Source organism: Melospiza georgiana, chromosome 20, assembly GCF_028018845.1.
Source record: "Melospiza georgiana isolate bMelGeo1 chromosome 20, bMelGeo1.pri, whole genome shotgun sequence".
Lineage (NCBI taxonomy): Eukaryota > Metazoa > Chordata > Aves > Passeriformes > Passerellidae > Melospiza > Melospiza georgiana.
The window spans coordinates 11,259,295-11,279,807 of NC_080449.1; the positions used below are offsets into that span (position 1 = coordinate 11,259,295).

At 53.7% G+C, this 20,513-nt stretch overlaps 1 protein-coding gene across 10 annotated transcripts in view; it reads left to right on the plus strand.

Moving 5' to 3' along the window:
* Nucleotides 1-20,513, plus strand: part of DAB2IP (DAB2 interacting protein) — a 154,874-nt gene that overhangs the window by 123,017 nt on the left and 11,344 nt on the right. For 9 of the 10 annotated variants that reach the window (XM_058037905.1, XM_058037903.1, XM_058037909.1 and 6 more), the window contains 7 exons: nt 1,451-2,005; nt 9,539-9,683; nt 11,754-11,898; nt 14,872-15,108; nt 16,573-16,774; nt 16,936-17,114; nt 18,242-19,115. In XM_058037905.1, the coding sequence (XP_057893888.1) occupies nt 1,451-2,005; nt 9,539-9,683; nt 11,754-11,898; nt 14,872-15,108; nt 16,573-16,774; nt 16,936-17,114; nt 18,242-19,115 (2,337 nt within the window). The remainder of the gene's footprint in view (nt 1-1,450; nt 2,006-9,538; nt 9,684-11,753; nt 11,899-14,871; nt 15,109-16,572; nt 16,775-16,935; nt 17,115-18,241; nt 19,116-20,513) is intronic. The other variant, XM_058037906.1, reaches the window with a different exon arrangement.

Genomic DNA, 20,513 nt, shown 5'->3' on the forward strand with positions numbered 1-20,513 from the left:
TCTTCTGCTGGTCAGAGAAACACAAATGATGGGATCCTCTGAACTCGTGGCTGTGCACACTGATTCAGTCCAGGCCTGCTGGGTTCTGAGGGGCCCTCAGTCTCAGGGTTTGTTGTTCCCAGCACAGTGCCAAATGTCAGAATAAAAGATTTCCTGTAATATCTGAGTGTGAGCAGGGGAGGGGAGAGGTGGCCTTCTGCCTCTGGCAGCATGTTGCTCTAGGGAAGTTCAGTTGCTCCAGGACTTTCCCAGGGCTTTTCCTGGTGATCCTGACCTGAGGGGGCTCTGTAAGGTTTGTGTGGTCACACTTAGCATGAGAGAACTCCTGGGAATGCAAGCTGGGGCTGGGCTGTCACTATGGCTTCAAGGTGCAGTGTGGAGTGGAAATCCATTTGGAAGTGTTTCCATCATCTCAAAACCTGCAGTAACTGATGGCTGAACTTTCCATCTTTGTTTGAGTTTACAGACAATGCACTCTCAGTGTCCAGCTTGATATTTCTGTCAGGAATTCAGTGTTCTTGTGCAGTTCCTGTGTGTACTTCCTGAACCTACAGTACCCCATTGTGGACTTGCAGCAGAAGTGTTCCTGCCCAGACTCCTGGGCTGAGCAGAGTAAGCCATGGCTGCTGTTTCAGTGAGCAGTTTCCAAACTAAACAGGGTTTGCAGAATCCCAGCAGTGCTGCAGCTGCCAGTGCTTTATCTTTGGAGTCGCTCCTGCAGCAAATACCCCTGGATGTTCTTCCAGGATGAGCTCAGCATCACGAGGGAGCTCTGAAAGATCCACAGTATTCTTGGCTCTATTACTGTTTAAAAGATATCCAAGGCAGATTTCTGTCTCTGAATTGTCTTGATTCTCCCATGGGATGTCCTCTCCCATGATTCCTCTCCATGTTCAACTTGGGTGCTCTGGACTTGTGCCCTAAAATATGGTGAGGTTTTACAAACAGCTTTTCCCCTGCCTTTGGTGGTGGCATTCCCAGGTGGATGAGGTGATCCCTGGGTGTGCATTCAGGTCCCTTGTGTTGCTCTGTTACAGGAAATATCATGAACTCAGTCTCTACTGAGAAAAGAGGAGGCTGTGAGATACCTGTAACAGCTTCTGCTTTGCACAATCCATTGAGGACCAGTGAGGTTCTTTCAGATTCTTCAGAGGCCCTCTTGGCAGGGAATGGGAAATGGTACATTTATGATTTGGAGGGGTTTTATCTTCCTTGTTTCTTATATTAATTGGCACCAACAGACATGGAGAGCACGATGATATTTTGGAAAATTAACATAAGTAGTGTTATTATGCAAATTCTTGAGAACCAGTATTTCCTTAAAATAAAGCGTAATTAAGCCTCCGCTCATTTAGCACATCCGAAATAATTAATTCATATCTCCAGTTTTGTTGTTCTTGGCTTTGTGGATTTTTTTATTGACCTTTTTTTCTTTGCATCTTTTTTTCAGGACAACAGCAGAAGGGTAGAGAATATGTTAAAGTTATGGATTATTGAAGCCAAGGACCTGCCAGCTAAGAAAAAGTACCTGTGTGAATTATGCCTGGATGACGTTCTTTATGCACGAACTACCTGTAAATTGAAAACTGATAATGTCTTTTGGGGGGAGCACTTTGAATTTAATAACCTCCCATCGCTCAAAAACATTACTGTGCACTTATACAAAGAGACTGACAAGAAGAAGAAGAAGGACAAGACCAACTTCATTGGGCAGGTGAACATCCCTGTGAGCTCGGTGACGGGCCGGCAGTTTGTGGAGAAATGGTACCCAGTGGTGAGCCCCAACCCCGGCAAGGGCAAGGCCCCAGGGCCCATGATCCGCATCAAATCCCGCTACCAGAGCATGAGCATCCTCCCCATGGAGATGTACAAGGAGTTTGCTGAGTACATCACCAACAACTACATGGTGCTGTGCTCGGTGCTGGAGCCCTCGCTGAGCGTCAAGAACAAGGAGGAGATGGCGTCAGCGCTGGTGCACATCCTGCAGAGCACGGGCAAGGCCAAGGTAGGACCCCCTGCCACCTGTGGTGTCCCCTGTGCCGTCTGTGGTGTCCCCCTGCCACCCGTGGTGTCCCCTCTGGCACTGTCAGAGCAGACTCTGGGGTTGGGTTGGGAAAGCTCCTCAGTTGGGCTTCAGGCCATCGTTAATGTGCTCTGTTTTCCTTTTGATTGCAAACCAGTTGGTAGCACACACAGCACGAGTTGCTTAATTAGCAGAGAGGTTGGTGGGACCACGAGACACCAACTGAGCCACTTTGCTTCACTCTTCTTCTTCTGGAGGCTCAGGGGCCAGGCTCTCTCTGTATAAACAGGCACAGTTGTGAAAGTAAGCAAGAAGGCAATTTTCCAGGTTGGAATGTAAGCAGTGCTGGCCTGAGCTGTGCAGCCTGTGTGTGCTGGGTGTTCTGGGTTCCGTGCTCTGCTCCCTTTTGCTGAGCACCCTGCACAGTGCAGCTGAACAGGAGGGAGCAGCCTCTCCAGAATTCCAGACCAAAGTGCCTGCAGGCATGTTTGTCTCTGGATCAGCTCTTGGTCTTCAGGGTCTGTCCTGCTGCTTTTGGAAGGGGGTCCAGGGGTGCTCCCATGGCAGTGCCCATTGGAGGTTGATGCCACCACCTTGCACATGGTGGAAGTTCAGCCTTTGTGGATCACTTTGAGCTCCTTCCTGGTTGGGAATGCTCTGCCAGGTCTGGGGAAGAAGCAGGCCAGGAGGAGGCAGAGAGTGGGAGTTACTGCTGGCTGTGACCTGTGAGGGAGCAGGCAGGGTGGGCAGAGCTGGGATGCCCAGCACACGGGGCAGGGAGTGACCCCACTGCAGGGCATCCTCCATCCCTGTGGCCTGGCACAGCCACAGGGGGCAGTGCCCATGTTGGGGCTGCAGGAGTTAAAGCATCACTGTGACCACCTCTCTGCACCCTGCAGGGGAGAGCTGGGGAAGGGCAGGATGTCCAGAGCTTTCTCAGTGCTGAGGAGATGTGAGCTCCTCACCTGAGGGGCAGTCACACGGCTCTGCTTCCTTGGCAGCTGCCGCTGCTGCCGGGCCCGTGGCCGGGCCGTGGATTAGGCTGAGTTACCATCTGTCAGACAGAGAAGTGCCTTGGCTTCCTGATCTGGTTCAAGGCAGGCAAAGCTCGCTGAGAGGATTGGGAGCTGGGGGCCTGCTGCTGCAGCAGCAGAGAAAATAGCCCTGCTAAAGCCTCCTGATCCCAGGAGTGCTGGGAGGGACCTGTGGGGAGCAAGGCTGTGGCTGCACAAGAGCTGAGCTTGGTGTCTCTGTTCAGGGCTCCAGAGCTGTCAGCCCGTGGTTCCTGGGCTCAGCCCTGCCTCGTGCTGGCACCAGGAGCTCTGCTGCCCCTCACTGTGGCTCCTGCAGCTCTAATGCCAGAGCTTTGTGGGAATAACATTGCCATGCAAGACCCTGTCCACAGTTTACACGGTTCTGGTGCAAAAGGCTTCAAGTGTCATCCCAGTCTTAATCACCATGGATCATGTGTGGGCATGGCTGAGAGTGGCTGTCACTGCTCCAACCTTTTTCCTCTGCCTCTCAGTGCTGGAGAGGCTCCAGAGGGAGCAAGTGTGTTTCCAGACATGTGTCTGCATCAGTGCTTGAGATCCCAGAGGCTTTACACAGGAGACACAGCAAACAGTAAACAGACTTGATGACTTTTCCCCTAAAATGGAGCTTCTGCTTTCGCTGCCTGTCATCTGCCATCAGCATTAGCGCCGGGTTTGGGGAGCTGTCAGAGCAACAGGAGTTATTGGAGCATGGGAACCAGGTGCTGCAGCCTGGGCTGGACAAGCAGGGAGAGGGAAAAGCAGCAGAAAGGTAGAAAAATAATGAATGAGAGAAGAAAGCATGCCCTTCAGGCCTGCCTAGGGGATGTGAGTGCACCCCAGAACCCCTCAGGAGAGCTCCCGTGGCTGCCCCAGCACCCTGACCCTGAGTGAGGGACAGCAGGCAGGGACCCCCCTTCTCCAGCCTCTGTCCCCTGGTGACTCTGGGAAATTGCCCGGGCTGGAGGTGGTTCCTCATCCTTGTGCATCACCAGGAGCCTTCCCAGTGAGCCCTCAAACCCCCGTGCCCTGCGGCCGTGCCATCGGCAGCCGCTGATTGATGTCTCTGATAAAGGGGTTCTGTGGCTCCTGGCTGCCGTACTGGGCTGAAGCAGCAATTACGGACTGTGACACAAGTGTCCAGTAGATTATCTTGGGAGACTCGTTAGCAGCTAATTGCTGTTGGGCTGTTCGGGCCGTGTTTTCCTGCAGCGATTTGCTGTAAATAGGGGGTAATCCCTTAATGAGGCCGGGATGGGGCCGTGTGTCTGCCCGAGCTGGGGCTTAGAGGTGTGTGATGGTGCGATGGTGCCACGTGCCAGCCACAGCCGGGTCCCTCGCAGCCCCCCTGTCCCTGCCCGAGGGACACCTGCCCTGCCCACCAGGTGTGGTTACCTGGAGCTGCTAAACCCAGAGTCCCTCCTGCCAGGGGGGCAGGAGCAACTGGGGCTGCAGGTGGAAGGGGCACAAGGGCTGTAGCTGAATTTTTTCCCTAAATCTCTGCTTCTTGCTGGGCTGTAGCTGTATCACAATAGCTTAAAAAGGGGAGCATGAAAGGAGAGTCCCCTCTGGAGTCAAAGTCCGTGCTTCCCTTGATCTCTGTGTGGGAAAGGGAAGAACTTCATCCCTGCAGCGCCGGGTTGGTGTGCACGGGGCAGCCTGGAAAGCCCTGAACAGCTGCCAGGCCAGTGGGTGGAGGGGAGGGGAAGAGGTTTTGATAAGGTTCTGATAAGGTTCTGAGTGCAGCCACTTGGGGGGAGGGAGGGAGCTGTCCCAGCCCGCTGGAAAATCTGACAGGCATCCATCAGCTCTTGGCACACACAGATGTCCCCTTTCTCTTATGGCAAGAAAGGCTGAAAGAGGATATTTGGTGGTTGAAGCAGAGATGGGGCCTCTCAGCTCAGTCCTTCACTTGTTACCTGTTTTCAAAACCTTCCTGGTGAGAGCACTGATGCAGTGTTTGTTCCCTGTAAGGATGAGGAGATGCCCAGCAGTTTTGACATGTTCTGCAGCTCTCAGACAAAACACACAAAGTCTTAAAGCAGTTCTGCTGCCAGGGTTGGAGTTACCAGGAGTGCTCAGTTCTGCCTTACAGGGCTTGGTGTGGCCCCTGTGATGTGGTTGTGGGTGGGTGGCTGCATCCTTCCTAAAGGACTTCTGTTGCTTCCAGAATATTTCCATGCTTAGTTTTGTTTCAGGGCTGTCTTAGAGCTCCCAGAGCTCAGTTCATGACCATAAATATACAAAAAACTTCTCTTGTCCAGAGCTCTGGTAGATCAAACCCAGCACTAGACAAAGCTCTAACTAACCAGCTGCTCACTGGAAATAAATATTTATGGTGCTGGGAATGGAGTGAGGAATAAACATGTGTCCCTGTTTGTTTGTGCTGCGAGGATGTGCCTCAGCTGAGCAGATGGAGCTGCCCCCCCCGTGTGCATCTGCTGGAACCCCACGTTCTGGGCTGGGTCAGGGCTCTGGGACCTGAACTCCACACAGGGACATGAGAGGTCACTCAGCGTTGTGTTCCTGTTGTATCCCTCAGGTTTGCTTATTTCCCTGAGCAAGGTGATGGACACAGATTGCTGTGGGTTAACCCTCACGTTGCCATTCACCTTTTCCCAAGGAGAATTAGAAAAGGTCAGAAGTGCCATGGGATGAGTTCCAGGGTTCAAAGGGGGAACATTGCTCTGTTTCCTGGCAGAGAGGTGTCTGGAGCAGATCCTCAGAGGAGCTGTGTGATGGAAGAGTGGAGAACTTGGGGCTGGGCTCCTTGGTTTCACAGCATCTGCCCAGGACCAGGACCCAGCTGCTGCCCCTCTGTGCTCTCCTTTCCCTCCTGATCCTCCTGCACCGCAGTTCCCTCCCCCTGGGTGTGTCCCAGTGCTGCTGCACCTGAAACCTGCAGCCCTACCGGCCACTGCTGCTTTTCACCTTTGCATAAGGGCCCAGCTGGACTCTGAGCTAGTCTTTGAAATAAGCAATAATCTTATTACCTTTATCAATTCAATCCTCTTAAGGTTAAGTCAATCCTATTAATCAGGCTTGTGATTTGGAGAACCTTATTATTTCAGAGTCAATCTGCCCATCAGTCAGTGACAACAGCAGGAGTGATCAGCTCCATCCCAGGGGGGTGTGACCACCCCGGGCAGTGCAGGGCCCTGGGGCTCCTCAGCCCCCTGGCACCCCTTGTGCTCCAGCTCTGGACACATCCCAGAGAGCCTGGGCTGGCAAAGTGCAGAATCCTTCCTGCATTTGGACAGGACACGTCCTACAAGACTGGTGTTGCTTGTTGGCTCCCTTGGCAGTGCTCCTGCTCCCACCACAGCCCTGCCAGGGAGGAGCTGCCTTGGAATAGCACAGGGTGGTTTATGTGCAAAGTGGAGACCAGTGCAGCCTTGTGCTGTCATGCTCTGAATTTATTTATTTATGAATTGCTCTTCTCTTATCAGCATATGTGCAGCGACTGGGGTCACACAGGTTCAGATCCGTCCAGTCTGAAGCAAAAAGCCTTAAAATAAACATGGGAACGAGCCTGAAGAACACTGCCACAGCCCTTAATTTTGACTGTAGACCTCTTCCTTCCCCTCTCGACTCGGATGTAATGAAATAAAGCATCTTATTTTCTTCCATTGCCAGGGGCCCTAACTGAAAACAACCCCCTGCTGATCTGTGCTGCTCAGAAACAGGGAGTTTTATTGGCTTTAGTTATTGCATTTTATTCAGGACCTTGTATGTGGGTGAGTGAGGCCCCTGGAGGGATTCCACAAGTATTTGCATTCCATTTGTGTCTTCTGAGTGCTGGCTGCTGGAGTACTTAGGGCAGAGAGAGCAGAAGTGTGATCCAGAGCCGGTGTGGCTTTTCCGTGGAGGGAAGAAGTGAAGGTCTGGCCAGTGGCAGGGCCAGGGGTGGCAGCATGTCATGGGAAGTGACCCTTGCCAGGGCTCATGGAGCTGCCCAGAGCAGTCCCTGCAGAGGAGCTCACCCCAGGAGCTGCCTGGGGGAGTTCTGACCCCCACACTACCCAGGGCAGCTCCTGCAGCCTGGCTGGATGGCTCTGCAGCCCAGACCTGCAGGGACAGGGAGGATCCTGACCCCTGGGATGCTGTTGGGTGTTCCTGGCTCACCCCCCCTTCCCTGCTCAGTTGCAAGGCCACATTCTGCAGTGTTACTGCTCAGCTTTGGGTGCTGTGCCATCATGGAATTCTCTGGGACTTCAGCAGTTTTCCTTTCCACTTCGGAGACAAGGAGTCCTTTCCCAGCTGCTGAGCTGCAGATGCTCCATAGGGAATAAAAACAGCAGCAGAGATTTCCAGGGGATTTTTTTCTGGCTTTGTGTTGAGTCCTGCCATGGAATCTTGCCTCGTTTTATATTCTAGTGAATTCTGTAGATCAGCCCAAGTCACCCAAATTCACATTAACTGTGGCTCCCACTTGGCCCTGGGTTTGCAGGACTCAGCAGGCAGTGCTCAGCTGACAAGAGGGGAAAAGCAAACACTTGGCTAAGAGACGCTGTAAAACTCAGTGTTCCTGAGATAATTAGTATGTTGGGAAAGTGACAGGAAAGAGAATCAAGCAAAGCCAAGGTCAGCGGCTGCTAATTAAGAATCAGCACCTTGTGTCAGCCTGAGCGGTGGCTTGGAATTGAAACGTACCCTGGGAGAGCCCCGGGAAGATAAAGGTGATAGAGTTACCCAGATAGCAGCTAACGGGATTTGAGCAGGGTTTAAAGTTTCATTCCAGCTTGGCTGATAAAAAGGGCAAAATGAGAGAAAATAGCAGAGGGAGGCACGTGCTTTGCTTCCAGGAGGGATTTTTGCCTCTGCAGCTGCCGGAGCACTGCAGACGTAGCAGGATTTGAGGAAGGGCATCTTCTGGCTAAAGAAATAATGGAAGTGTTTGGGTTTTTTTTAGCCCAAAGCTCCTCCTCTGGCTTTTTTGGAGGGTCTTGGGGAAGGTCAGGGCAGTGTGTTGGTCCCAGAGTGTTGTGGAAGGTGGGAGCAGTGGATCCTTGGGTACTGCAGGGATGTCTCATCCCCTCCTTGTGCTCTGACACAGGGCTGTACCTGCCTGCCCCAGGGTTTGCTTTGCCTGGGACAGGAGCACAGTGATGGAGGGTCTGTGGATTAAATTATTTGGGCCTCCTGGATTCAGGGAAAGCTGTTTGTTGAACCTTGATTAAACTTTCAATGCTGAGATATCCATGTGAAAAATGAAACAGAGCAAGTTGCATCTGGTGCAAAGCTCCCATCCAGACACTGGCAGGGAGTAGGACCTGGTGTCCCCTCTCCCCAGTGTGGGTTGGAGCAGGCTGGACCATGGCAGCTCTGCTGTGCTTGGGGACATCAGGGACAGGACCTGGGACACTGTGGCAGCCTGGGGTGCTCCTGCTGCCCCTGCCAGGAACGGGCTGTGACCCCCAGGGGAAATGATGAATTTCTGAGGGAAGGTTATTACTGAGCAGGTGATGCTGTTTTAATGGAAGGTGCCCCTGATTGTGGAGGTGAATGAATGTGTGTGTGATCATTTCTCTGTCTCCTGCATGGGAGGCAGTCAGAGGGTTAATGTGGGTGATTTGCACAGTGCCAGTGGCCTCTGTCCATTGTCACTCAGGTGAGGGGTGACACCTCAGCACCTGTGCTGTGAGGAGGAGCCAGGCAGAGCTGCTCTGTCCATGAGCAGTGCAGAGAGCATGGATCAGCATTAGCAGGTGCCTGGCATCCCTCCTGGATCAGGCCTGGCTGCACTAACTCACATCAGTGCGTGCCCAGGAGCTCCTGAGCCCCTGCTCAGTGAATGCTGTGGCTGAAGCAGATCTGGAGCTCACTCTGAAATGCTGCTTTTCCTCTGGAATGTGCAGTTGAGGCCAGACTGATGCAGGGGCAGCTGTCAGGGGCTGCTCCTGCTCATCCCTTCCACTGCTCTGCAGCACAGGGGATTATCACATCCCATGGATTTGGTTGTGTGCACACCAGACCAAGAATGTGCCCAAAACGGGCAGTGTCAATGCTGTTTATCTCCATGAATAGGGAGGAAATGGGAAATTTGAGTATCTCAGTGCATATCTAAGGCTTGTGTCTCAGCCATTAACTGGGCACAACTCACAACATAGGAGCATGGCCCTGGTTTGCAGGCAGTGCAGTTGGACACCAAACACAGCCATGTTTAACAGGGGAGAAGAGGTTTTGCCCACAGAATGTGGGGCTGACACAAGAACAGCCAAAGAGCAGCACTGATGGAGAGGCAGCTGCGGGTCTGGGAGGAGTCATTGTAGGGGGGCAAGAGTTGAGGCTCTCCAGAGGTTCATTTCTCCTTGTCTCTGAGGAAGTTTGGGCAGGTGGTGAGGCAATGTTCACACAGGATCACCTGCAGCACCTCCAGTCCCTCGGGTGGCTCACAGAGGTGGGACCTGTCAGGGCTGGGGAGCTGCAGCTCTGTGGAACCAATGTCAGTGCGTGGTGACCCACCATGGGCTTTGCTTTCCAGGATTTCTTGACTGACCTGATGATGTCTGAAGTTGATCGCTGTGGTGAGAATGAGCATCTCATTTTCAGGGAGAACACACTGGCCACCAAAGCAATTGAAGAATACCTGAAGCTGGTGGGGCAGAAATACTTACAAGATGCCTTAGGTATGTACAGAGCATTGGCAGGTCTGGCCCAGAGAGGTTCTCCAGGTGCATGCTGGGGATGTCAGCTGAGCCCTGATGGCCATCAGAGCCCTCAGCATTTCCCTGCTGGAGGTTTCCCTGGCAGCAGGTCCGAGCCTGGACACGGCCGTGGCCGCAGTGGGCAGCACCCTGTGCCAGGTGAAGGTGACTGCAGAGCTGGCACCTTCATGTGCTTTCAGAGCAGATGAGCAGTGGATGCTGGATGGGACTCTGCTGCTGCCAGGCTCCAGTCTCAGCCCTGGCTCTCCGGGGCTGGTTCAGTCTCCCCCCAGCAGAGACGTGCCCGGCTCCTGCGGCGCTCCCGAGTCAGATGAGATCTCCCAGCCGCGGTGATGCCTCCCGGAGCAGCCAGCACTGGGAACCCTCCTGGGGCTTTCTTTTTCCAAGTGCTGGCTGTTTATGGCTCCAAAAATACTTCTCTTGATGCAAATGAAAATAATTAGAAACTTCTGCTTCTGGGCAGGTCAGGAAGGAATTGCTGCGTGCGGGGAACACAGCACGAGGATGGGGAGAGGCTGCCTTGGAAGCTCTGTGAGCTTCCACTGGATCCACATCCCAGGGCAGCATGAACAGAGTTTCTATTGAGGTGTTAATTTTTCAGCATGTTGGGTTCCTGCTAGTGGATTTGTATAATTTTAGCAAGGAGCAGAGAAGCATAAATACTTTATTAAGAGAATAATGATAATAATGAAAATCTTGAGAAAAGGGAAATAGTTGAGCAAATTCAGGCAGAGAGCCCACAAGAATAGCAAAAGAAATATTACTTATTTCTGCCTTGTAATGCTTTCTGGTTGAAGGCAAGTCTGTAAGGAGATTACTCATAAAAATTCTCAAAAGCCAGGAGATTAATGATATCAGAGAATTTTGAAATATTCCCTTTTGGGGGCTCAGTGCTGCCAGGCCAGTTCCATCTCATGCAGGAGGAGCCTGGGGTTCCTGCTCACTGTGGAGTGCAGGTTCTGAGTGACCTTGTCCCAGGGAGATGAGTCACCTGCATGTCACAAGGTGCCCCAGGGCAGCATGGCACTGTCCTTGGAACCATGGAGCGGGTGATGGGGCCAGGGAGGAACAGCAGGCATCACCTGCAGGCAAGCAGAGCAGCTCCAGAGCTCCCTGGCAGAGCTGAAAATACTCTGGAGAGGCTCTCCAGTATGTAATTAAAATTTGTTTTGGCAATAGGGAAGGAATGCAGATTGGAGAGGGGAAAAAACAGAATGGGAAAATCCAAGACAGTTGGGAATTAGGAGCAAACCAACTGGAATGAGAAGAAAACCAAAGCAAACCATTCTCCCAAAATGTCACCCAAGCTAAATGCTGCCTCCTCATCCCTGTCACCCTGTCCCCAGTCTCCCCAGTCACTGCTGGGAGGAAGGACTGAGCCCCCCTGAGTGCAGGGGCTGTGCCCAGGTACCCTGTGGTGAAAGGTGGCACAAGAGCAGAAGCTGATGGAGGAGCTCAGTGTGAGCCTCTGCAAGGGTGAGGAGGAGCAGCCAGGCAGCAAAGAGGAGCACAGGAAGACTCAAAGAAATATTTTAATTTCATTTTATGTGATGTTCAGCTCAAAATAAGCCAAGTAATTTGTTTCTTTCCTTTAATTACCTCTTTCTCCCGTGAATCACAGTGGTTTGTCAGCACCAGGGCACAGGCTGCAGTAGCAGGCTGTGCTACCAATAATTACAGGGCCTGCCAGCATCCTTCCTCCTGGATTTGCCCCAGGGAGTCTCTGGGGGGCCAGGCAGGTGCTGGGCAGTGCAGCCTGATGCAATACCCCAGAGGCACAGGGACAGCTCTGCCAGCTGGGAACAGGGATGGGATGTGCTGGGTGAGCTCTGCTGGGCTCTCCTGGGCCCTCTGGGAGACACGGAGAGCCAGGGAGCTGCCCCAGGGGCACCACCTGCTCTTGTGTCCCTCTCATCTTCCCCCAGTGTGATGGGCTGCCAGGGGCTGCTCGGGCACTGGGGCTGAGGAACGGAGCTGCTTGAAGGCTGCACTTGTCATGTCTCCAAACCCATCACCAACTCTGTTTTACAGGGGAGTTCATCAAGGCACTGTATGAATCAGATGAAAACTGTGAGGTGGATCCCAGCAAATGTTCATCTTCGGACCTCCCCGAACATCAGGGCAACCTGAAGATGTGCTGTGAGCTGGCCTTCTGCAAGATCATCAACTCCTACTGGTGGGTATCCCGGGAGGGGCACTCCCTCCTCTGGAGTGCTGTGTCTGCAGGAGCTGGCACCTGTCTGTGGCTCTGGCAGAGCTGTGCAGGGGGAGCTGCCAGATTCTGGACTATCTGCTCTGAGCATGTGGCACCCTCCCAGATTCTCTGGCACCCTTCTTTTCAGAGGTGCCAGGGTCACTGGGGCACAGGGACAGGGCAGGGGAGGCAAGGAACACCAAGTGAGATTGATTCAGAGGTGGTTGATGCCAAATGTGTCTAAAATTCTGGAATAAAAGGCAGAGATGCATGTCCTGGATCTTCCACCCATGGACCAAGTCAGTCTGGAGGGGACTGACAGATCTACACCTCCAGGAGCATCCAGCAAAGCTCGGAAATCCTGCAGCAGGCAGGGGCTGTGGCACCTGTGAGGAGCTGCCCCAGCACAGGCAGCTTTTGTTGGGCAGATGTTCTCTGGTTGCAGTGCTGGAGCTGGGAGGAGGATGCTGTTCTCCCTGCTTGGCTCAGCACCTCACATTCCTCTGGGTTAACCCCTGTCTCTGCCAGCCCTGGGCGGTTGCTGGGTGATGGGAGCCCTTTGCCTCCTTGGCCCAAGGCCTGGTATGCAGCTGGAGGCATTTCCCACTTGTTTGTTCTCAGGGTGAAGGTTCTTGCAACTGGTTGGGACAGGCCCAAATCTCCCACATGGGCTGGTGAGAGGCACTGGATCCTGCTGAGGAGGTGCCTGTTTGGCACTGCTGTGCTGGGAGCCAAGAGTCCCTGGGTCTGTGACAGCTGCTGCCTGCAGAGGTGACCTCAAAGGGGAAAAAGATGGACTTGGGACTCTCTTTACTTGGAGAAAGAGAAATATTTTCTTTCTGCTTTTTGCTAGTATAACCAGTCTTTGGTCCTTATCATGAGAGAAGGAGCATTTTTGTCTCACTGCTGAATTTCCAGCCTTTCTGCTTAAAATCTGGGCTTAGTTTTTATTAATGTATTTAGTAGCAACACTGTTGTTGCAAAGCATCAACAAGGGATAATACTGGAGGAAGGAGGTCTTTGATAACAAGGATTTCTTGTTTTCTCTCCTCTCCTAACCATTAGTGTTGAGGTCAGAAAACTTATTATAAATAATCTCCCAAGATACTGAGTGTGCTCTCCTGGAAGCCAGGAAGGGAACTGATCCTGCTCAGGGGGAGGGCAAGGAGCAGGAGGCTTGCTCTGGTTGCCATTATCTACCACAGGTACACAAAGGGCAGGTTCTTTACAGGTATCCCATTCCTTATCCTTGGCCAATTAATAACTCTGGCTCAGGAATGGCGTTTACCTGCTCTCCCAGGAGGGATTCACCACTTCTAGTCAGCAGTGGATCATAATGGCTTGAATTAATGTCTTCCTAAAAATATCCAAAGCAGCATTCAAAGGTCACTCTAAAAATAGGCTTGAAAAGTGACCCAGGGAAAGTCAGGAGTGCACAGGAAGTTTGCTCCTCTCATGCTGCCTTTCCAAGGAGGGCTGGAGCAGCTGAGCTGCTGCTCTGAGTGGTTCCCCCCGAGTCCTTTGAGCTCAGCGGTTCCTGGGGATTAATTGGGCTGATGAGTGTTGGGATTGGCCAAGGTATCCCAAGAGCCAACGATCCCGCTTTAAATAGAGCACTGGAGAGTGTGTGCTCATCTGTGCAGAGAGTCAGGGAGAGGAAAGAGGTTCACAATAACCGAAAATTGTTATAATTATGACATAATTTGGACATCTGGAAAGTTTCAGTGTAAGCAGAATTTCAGCATGTGGAAGCTCGTTACTGGGAAGTTGGGTAATGAATTTCGGGCCCCTTTGTCACATAAAGCCAACGATCCAGGTTCCATCCGCTGACACAATCAAACTTGCAGGGCTCCAGCCTGTGACGGGAACGTGCGGGTGCTGCATTTCAGGGGTTGCTCTCCAGTCGCTGCACAACCTGTCCTGATCGTTCAAGCCTCAAATTGCTTAAAGGATTCTTCTGTTTCTGGGCAAATACCATGAAGTGAAAGGGCTTTGTCCAATTGTGTGGATCAAGCCAAAGACAGAATAGAATTTATCCAGCCAAAGACATTGGCTAATGTTGTTTGTAGAGCTCGGGATAGAAAAACTCATGGGGGTGAAAGTGTGAAGGCAGCACAGAGCAGAAGCTGAACAGGATGGCAGCATTTTCCAGGCACTTGCATGGAGTGTCATCGCTATGTCAGAAGGTCAGATGGCCTGGAATGGAGCCCAACCCCCCTAAATTGCTGTGGTACCCCCACTGTCAGGGAACAGCTCTGGGTGTGACACAAGGACGGTGGTTCCTGGCCAGGGCACTGGGATCTGTGTGCCAGGGACACTGGGACCAGTGGCCAGCCCAGTGCCAGCCTGCTTGTGGGTGGGAGTCTCCAGCTGAATAAATAACACATGCTGGGAACAGGATGAGGTGGGAGCAGGGAGCTGGGGAGGGCCGAGCAGGAACAGGCAGCAGCTCTCCAGAGATAAGGGCTGCTGCAGTGAGCGTCTGCTGGCCCCCAGGGAATTCTGGCATCCGGGAAAGGCAGGCTGAGGTCTGTGCAGCTACAAGGCTGGAGTAACTCCGGTGGGGCTCTGTGTTTGTACTAGGCACAGTGGGATTTGATCCAAGTGCTTGAACAGGAGTATTACAGTTTACACAGCGCGCCCTGCAAGCTCCAGCTGTGCCCGAGATTCCAGTGCTGCTGGTGATTCTTCAGGAGATGCTCTCCTTGCTGGCTAAGCTTCCTCCAGCTCAGAGTACCCCATGGCACAGCCACTGAGTGCTGAAGAGCTTCTGTGCACAGTTTGTTTCATATCCCAGTCTCCCCAGTTTTCTGGGATCTTGGCATCCAGCATAAGGTCCAATGGAAGCTGCTTCTCTCACAACTTTACAGAGCAGCTTTGCTTTTTCCCCTAGGTGGTTTGAGACTCCTAACACTCCTGCCCTGACAGACACTGCCTGTCCTTGTGTCATTTCAGCGTCTTCCCAAGAGAGCTCAAAGAAGTTTTTGCCTCGTGGAGACAGGAGTGCAGCAACCGAGGCCGGCCCGACATCAGCGAGCGGCTGATCAGCGCCTCGCTGTTCCTGCGCTTCCTGTGCCCGGCCATCATGTCCCCGTCCCTGTTCAGCCTGCTCCAGGAGTACCCCGACGACCGCACCGCACGCACCCTGACCCTCATCGCCAAGGTCACCCAGAACCTCGCCAACTTTGCCAAGTAAGCCAGGCTGTGGGCAGGGCAGGGCTGGGGAGGGACAGACTCCGGCTGCGTGGGCAGAGCCACGGCGCCAGCACAGAGTCCCACACTTGGCCACTCCTCTCCTCGCTGGAAAGGGCCTGTTTGCTTCCTGTTGGCTTTTTCCCCACATCTCTCTGGGACTTGTTCCCTCGCTGTCAGGTCAGGGAGATCATTCAAGTTTCCAAAACAGGACATGTTTTATGAGCAGGAAAACAGGCTGTTTTGACCACATGGACAAGCAGCGGGGTGGCAGTGGGGACTTTGTCCTGTGATGTCCTGCAGAGGCAGGACCAGAACCTGATCAGCAGCAGTGATGTGCTTGGCTCAGGAACTGTTCCATCCCTCCTTTGAGCTCTGGGACCTTCCCTGCTATTAAAATGCAGCTGATTGAACTGGGAAGGGCTGAAAACAGAGACACCATCAATTTCTAACTAAGCCCATTGGTTTGATGGAAACAAAGCGAGAGATTTCTGAAAATCTTTCCACTGGCTGTAGCTCTGAGCTACTTATCCTGAGCTCTGATAACAAAATGATGAGCTTTCTGAAACATGAATGGACAGTTTCTATCTAAAGCTCCTTAGATCTGGAAACTGGCTTAGTGCTCACACTCACAGTCAGCAACGCACAGACGCGCCTGCGGACACCGGCAGGAGATGTACAAGTGTGTTACACTAGATGACAGAAATTCTCTGTATTCCTGACCAATCCCTAACTAAAGGGTTTTCATGTTTCCAGCACTTTGCAGGAAAGGCTCTTTAACTAAGCTGACATTAGTCAAGCTGAAGCGATCAAGCCAAGCTGTCCTGTGCATGGCACTGGGCCAGGCCTGTCCCATGGAACCGCTGGCACAGCACCAGCTGCTGCCAGGACAGTCCAAGCATGAGGCCCTCCCTGTTGTGCTCTAAATCAGACAAAATGCTGAGGGTGAAGAGCTTGGAGGGCAGAAGGAGGTGGCAGGAAGCCTGAGGGGACAATGGGGCTGGCCCAGCTGCAGGGGTGGCTCTCCAGGGTGATCCCAGAGCAGTTGTGCTGGCATTGCTGGAGAGTGCCGGATTCCTGCCCCCATCTGTCACTGGGCTCCAGTCAGCTGAGGGTGATTGCTGTGACAGCATCTTGATTTCCAGTGACAGGTCCTGTTCCTGGAGGCTGTGCCCTGACCCAGCAGTCAGACACTGGGTTACCAAGAACTCCTTTGTTTCTCCTGCTTTCACCTTTGTTCCTGATGTGCAGATCCCACACTGATGAGGGCTTAGCTGGATCAGGCGCGGGTTAATTTTGGTTCCATGGTCAGTGAGGTGTCCCAGGTGCCTGCTCACAGCCCAGGGATTCCAAAGGCTTGGAAGGGTTGAGATGCCAGAGGAAGGTTCTTAGCTGTGTTGTACCTCCCCATGGACTGCAGTTTTTTTCCTGATTTAGCTGAAATCTGTGTTGCTTTCTCAATAGGTTTGGCAGCAAAGAGGAATACATGTCCTTTATGAATCAGTTCCTGGAACATGAATGGACTAACATGCAGAGATTTCTCCTGGAGATTTCCAATCCTGAAACCATCTCAAACACAGCTGGCTTTGAGGGCTACATTGACCTGGGCCGTGAACTGTCCACATTGCACTCACTACTCTGGGAAGTCATTTCCCAGCTGGAGCAGGTATCCAGGGGATGGCAGGGGCAGCTTTGGGGATGGGAAATGATGGAGAAAATGTTGTTCATGTGATTCTCTGAAGAGACCCTCCAGTAACTGGCAAAGCCCATAGCTCTCTAGCAAAAAGCACAAGATGGTGGTGGTAATTGTTCTCTCTTTCTGCCCAGGGCACTGCCACCAAACTGGGGCCTCTGCCCCGGATCCTGCGGGACGTCAACGCCGCTCTCAGTAACCCGGCCTGCGTGCAGGTGTCGGTCACGGCCGAGCACGCCGCCTCCACGCCCAGTGCTGGCAACAGCATCTCTGCAGGGCTGCAGAAAATGGTCATAGAGAATGACTTATCTGGGTAAGAGACCAGCGGGGCCTGGCCACACACAGGGACACGCAGGACAGGCAGGACAGGGTGCAGCTGATCCACTGACCAGGCTCTCCCATTGCAGGAGTGGTGCTGGATGTAGTTCACTGCTGAGCAGTGATTCACAGACACAGTCACCCACATACTTTTTGACCTGATTAAGTAAGGAGCTTCATTCATGGGGAGGATGAGGCTTTTGCAGACCTCTAATATTTCTGTTTGTGGAAAATGAAATGGAGCCCACACAAACGGAAAGCCTGTGCTAGTAAAATAGTTTGTAAGTGGAAACTGCATAATATTTAACAGTTTAATTAGGAATGAAAGGCAGCAATGGCACTGGACTTGCTTTAATCAGAGCTTTCATCTCTAGTGCCTCCCAGCATGAGGTGCAATTATTTAAATCCAATGCTATGGAGGATCTCTGACAATATGCTTCCCCTCCAATACTTGCTTACAATGCACCATCTTTGATCAGCAGAATATTCACATGAAGCTACTGCAAAGCTCTTTCTTCCTATCCCCAAGAAATCAATATTGCATGAATGTGCATTGCAGCAGGAGTGGGGGGATAACCTTCAGCTGCCAGGCTTTAGCTCTGCTGTGTGAGCACTCACTGACCTGGGAGGCCTGGTGTGGACCCGGCCCCCACAGTGTTCTGTGCTGTCCAAATCCTTGCCATTGTGCCCACAGGAGCTTGCTGCCCAGGTACAGAGCAGGCACATGGGACTGGCATGGAGACAGCCTCCTTTGGGAGCAGGAAGGGTGCCACACACTGACCCAGAGCAGAGCAGCCCCCAGGAGTGTGTCCCTGAGCCTCGTGACAGTGCAGTGCCCTGCGTGCACACACTGCCCTCACTCACCTGCCCTCACCTGCCCGTTCCCAGGCCAGCCCGGGGCTCCACAGCACCCTCCCCACTCCTCACGCTGTCCCTGGCTGAGCCAGCCCTGCCCCTGCTCCTGCCAGGGCTGGGTCCTGTCCCTGTCCCCATCCCTGTCCCACACAGCTGCGCCACCCTGATTTCTGAGTGATTTCGTTTTCCTGCTCCGGTGCAGCATTCACAACTCTTCTTTTTTGTTTTGTTTTCCTCTCCTCTTCTTATGCACTGACTTCCCCGCAGTCTGATAGATTTCACACGGTTACCATCTCCAACCCCTGAAAACAAGGACTTGTTTTTTGTCACAAGGTCTGCTGGGGCCCAGCCCTCGCCTGCCCGAAGCTCCAGTTACTCAGAGGCCAATGAGCCCGACGTGCAGATGTCTAATGGCAGCAAGAGTTTGTCCATGGTGGACTTGCAGGACAATCGGCTCTTGGACAGCGGGGCCAACGCGCCCGGCACAGCCGACTCGCTCAATGACAGTCAGTCGTCCCTGGGGCAGTTGCAGGGCGTTTGGAGCACACGGACTCAGCAGAACAGCGTGACGGGCATGGCCACCGTGCGCCGGGTGGGCCAGACCCCCACCACGCCGAGCGGCGAGAGCGCGCCCGGCCGGCCGCAGCTGCTGGCGCCGCTGTCCTTCCAGAACCCCGTGTACCAGATGGCCGCCGGGCTGCCGCTGTCCCCCCGCGGCCTGGGCGACTCCGGCTCCGAGTGCCACAGCTCACTCAGCTCCCACAGCAACAGCGAGGAGCTGACGGCCAACAAGCACGGCTTCGCCGGCCCCGCCGCGGGCGAGGACTTCTCGCGCCGGCCGGGGGAGCTGGCCCGGCGGCAGCTGTCGCTGACCGAGAAGGGCGGCCAGCCCACGATGCCGCGGCAGAACAGCGCGGGGCCGCAGCGCCGCATCGACCAGCCGCCCCCGCCGCCCCCGCCCGTCAGCCGCGGCCGCACGCCGCCCTCCCTGCTGAACACGGTGCAGTACCAGCGACCTTCCAGCGGCAGCATGATGTCCTCTTCGCCCGACTGGCCCGGCAGCGGGGCGCGGCTCCGGCAGCAGTCCTCCTCCTCCAAGGGTGACAGCCCCGAGATGAAGCAGCGCACGATGCACAAACAGGTGAGTTCGGGCTGTCCGGGCCCTGGCACTGAAGGGGCCAGGTGGGGTTAGCCCATGGAGATTGCTGCCATGGGAGGGGATGTGGCTCTGAACTGCCACATCAGTGCCAGCCCCATAGTGGCATCACATGTGGGGATGTACCTCAGCTCTGGCACCTCTGGCCCAAGACAGAGGCCCCCCAGGAACAGGAACACAGAGCAGCGTCCACTCCCGGTGTCCCTCTGCCACGTGGCACACTGGAGCGTGATGGTGGTAGGTGGCAGAGGCTCGAGGGCAATGGCAGCCACACCGCTGTCCTGCGCTACCATCTTGTCACTGCTTTGCCTGTCCATGCCCAGGCTTTCATCCCATGCCATAGCCAACCCCGTGCCATCCCCCAGGCTTGGAACAGACCCTGATCTCCTGTCCCTGAGAGCCTCCCTGCTGCTGCTCCCATCCCAGGGGTCCAGGGCACTCCTGCACATTCCTGTTTGCCCTGTGAGACCCTCTCGTAGGAGCGGGGAGGAAGGAGCCCAGAGCGACGTTCCCGCTGGGATCCCAGTTCCAGACCACGTGCTGGGCTGCACAGAATTCCATCCCACTGTCCGTGGAGGTAAAATGGAAGGCAGTAGGTCACAGGCCTAAGGCCCTCTGGATGTCCTGCCATGGACAAATGGTTTTTATAGTGCTCATTTATTCACTCTACATTTCAAAACCAGCCCTACAGAACATTATCACAGTAAGAGCTCTGTGCCTAAAGAAGAGTTGTAAAAGAAAAGCAAACATGGAGACTGGACAAGCAGCAAGAGCCCACTGCAACCAGACCCTGAGTTAGCTCAGGCCCTTCTCCAGCCCTCTGTGTTGCTGTGTGTGCCTCTCCCACACAGCAGCTGTGGAGCCTGGTCAGTGCTGCCCACGGAAGGTTGTTCATGCTCCCATCCGGGGCCGCTCCGTGATTCCGGTATCGATCCGTAAGCGCCGGCATTAGCAGCAGCAGCCTCTGTGTAACACAGTCAATGCTCGTTAGGGACAGAGGGCACAGAGCTGTGCAAGCAGCAGAGGCCTGGATGTAGCAGGGTTTCTTCCAGAAAAACAAGGATTCTCCAGGTGGCCATCGGAAAGCTCTGGCCAGGTTCTCTTCACAGAAGATTCCTCCACCCACGCCCGTGGTCCTCATTCTCTTCAGACCTGAAGTCTCAGAATGCCTCTCTCACCCTCACTCTGCACATTTTATTTGCATATTGGCAGCATGAGGATGTAGCCACCAATGCTCATGAGCCAGGTCTGATGCTTCTGATTCATAATTCTGGAGGTAGAAGACCAGACTGGAAGATGGCATGGGAAAGCCCCTGACCCCAATGAGGGAATGAAACCATTCCCCACTCCTTCTGACACAGAACCTCCTGTTCTGCTGCCTGA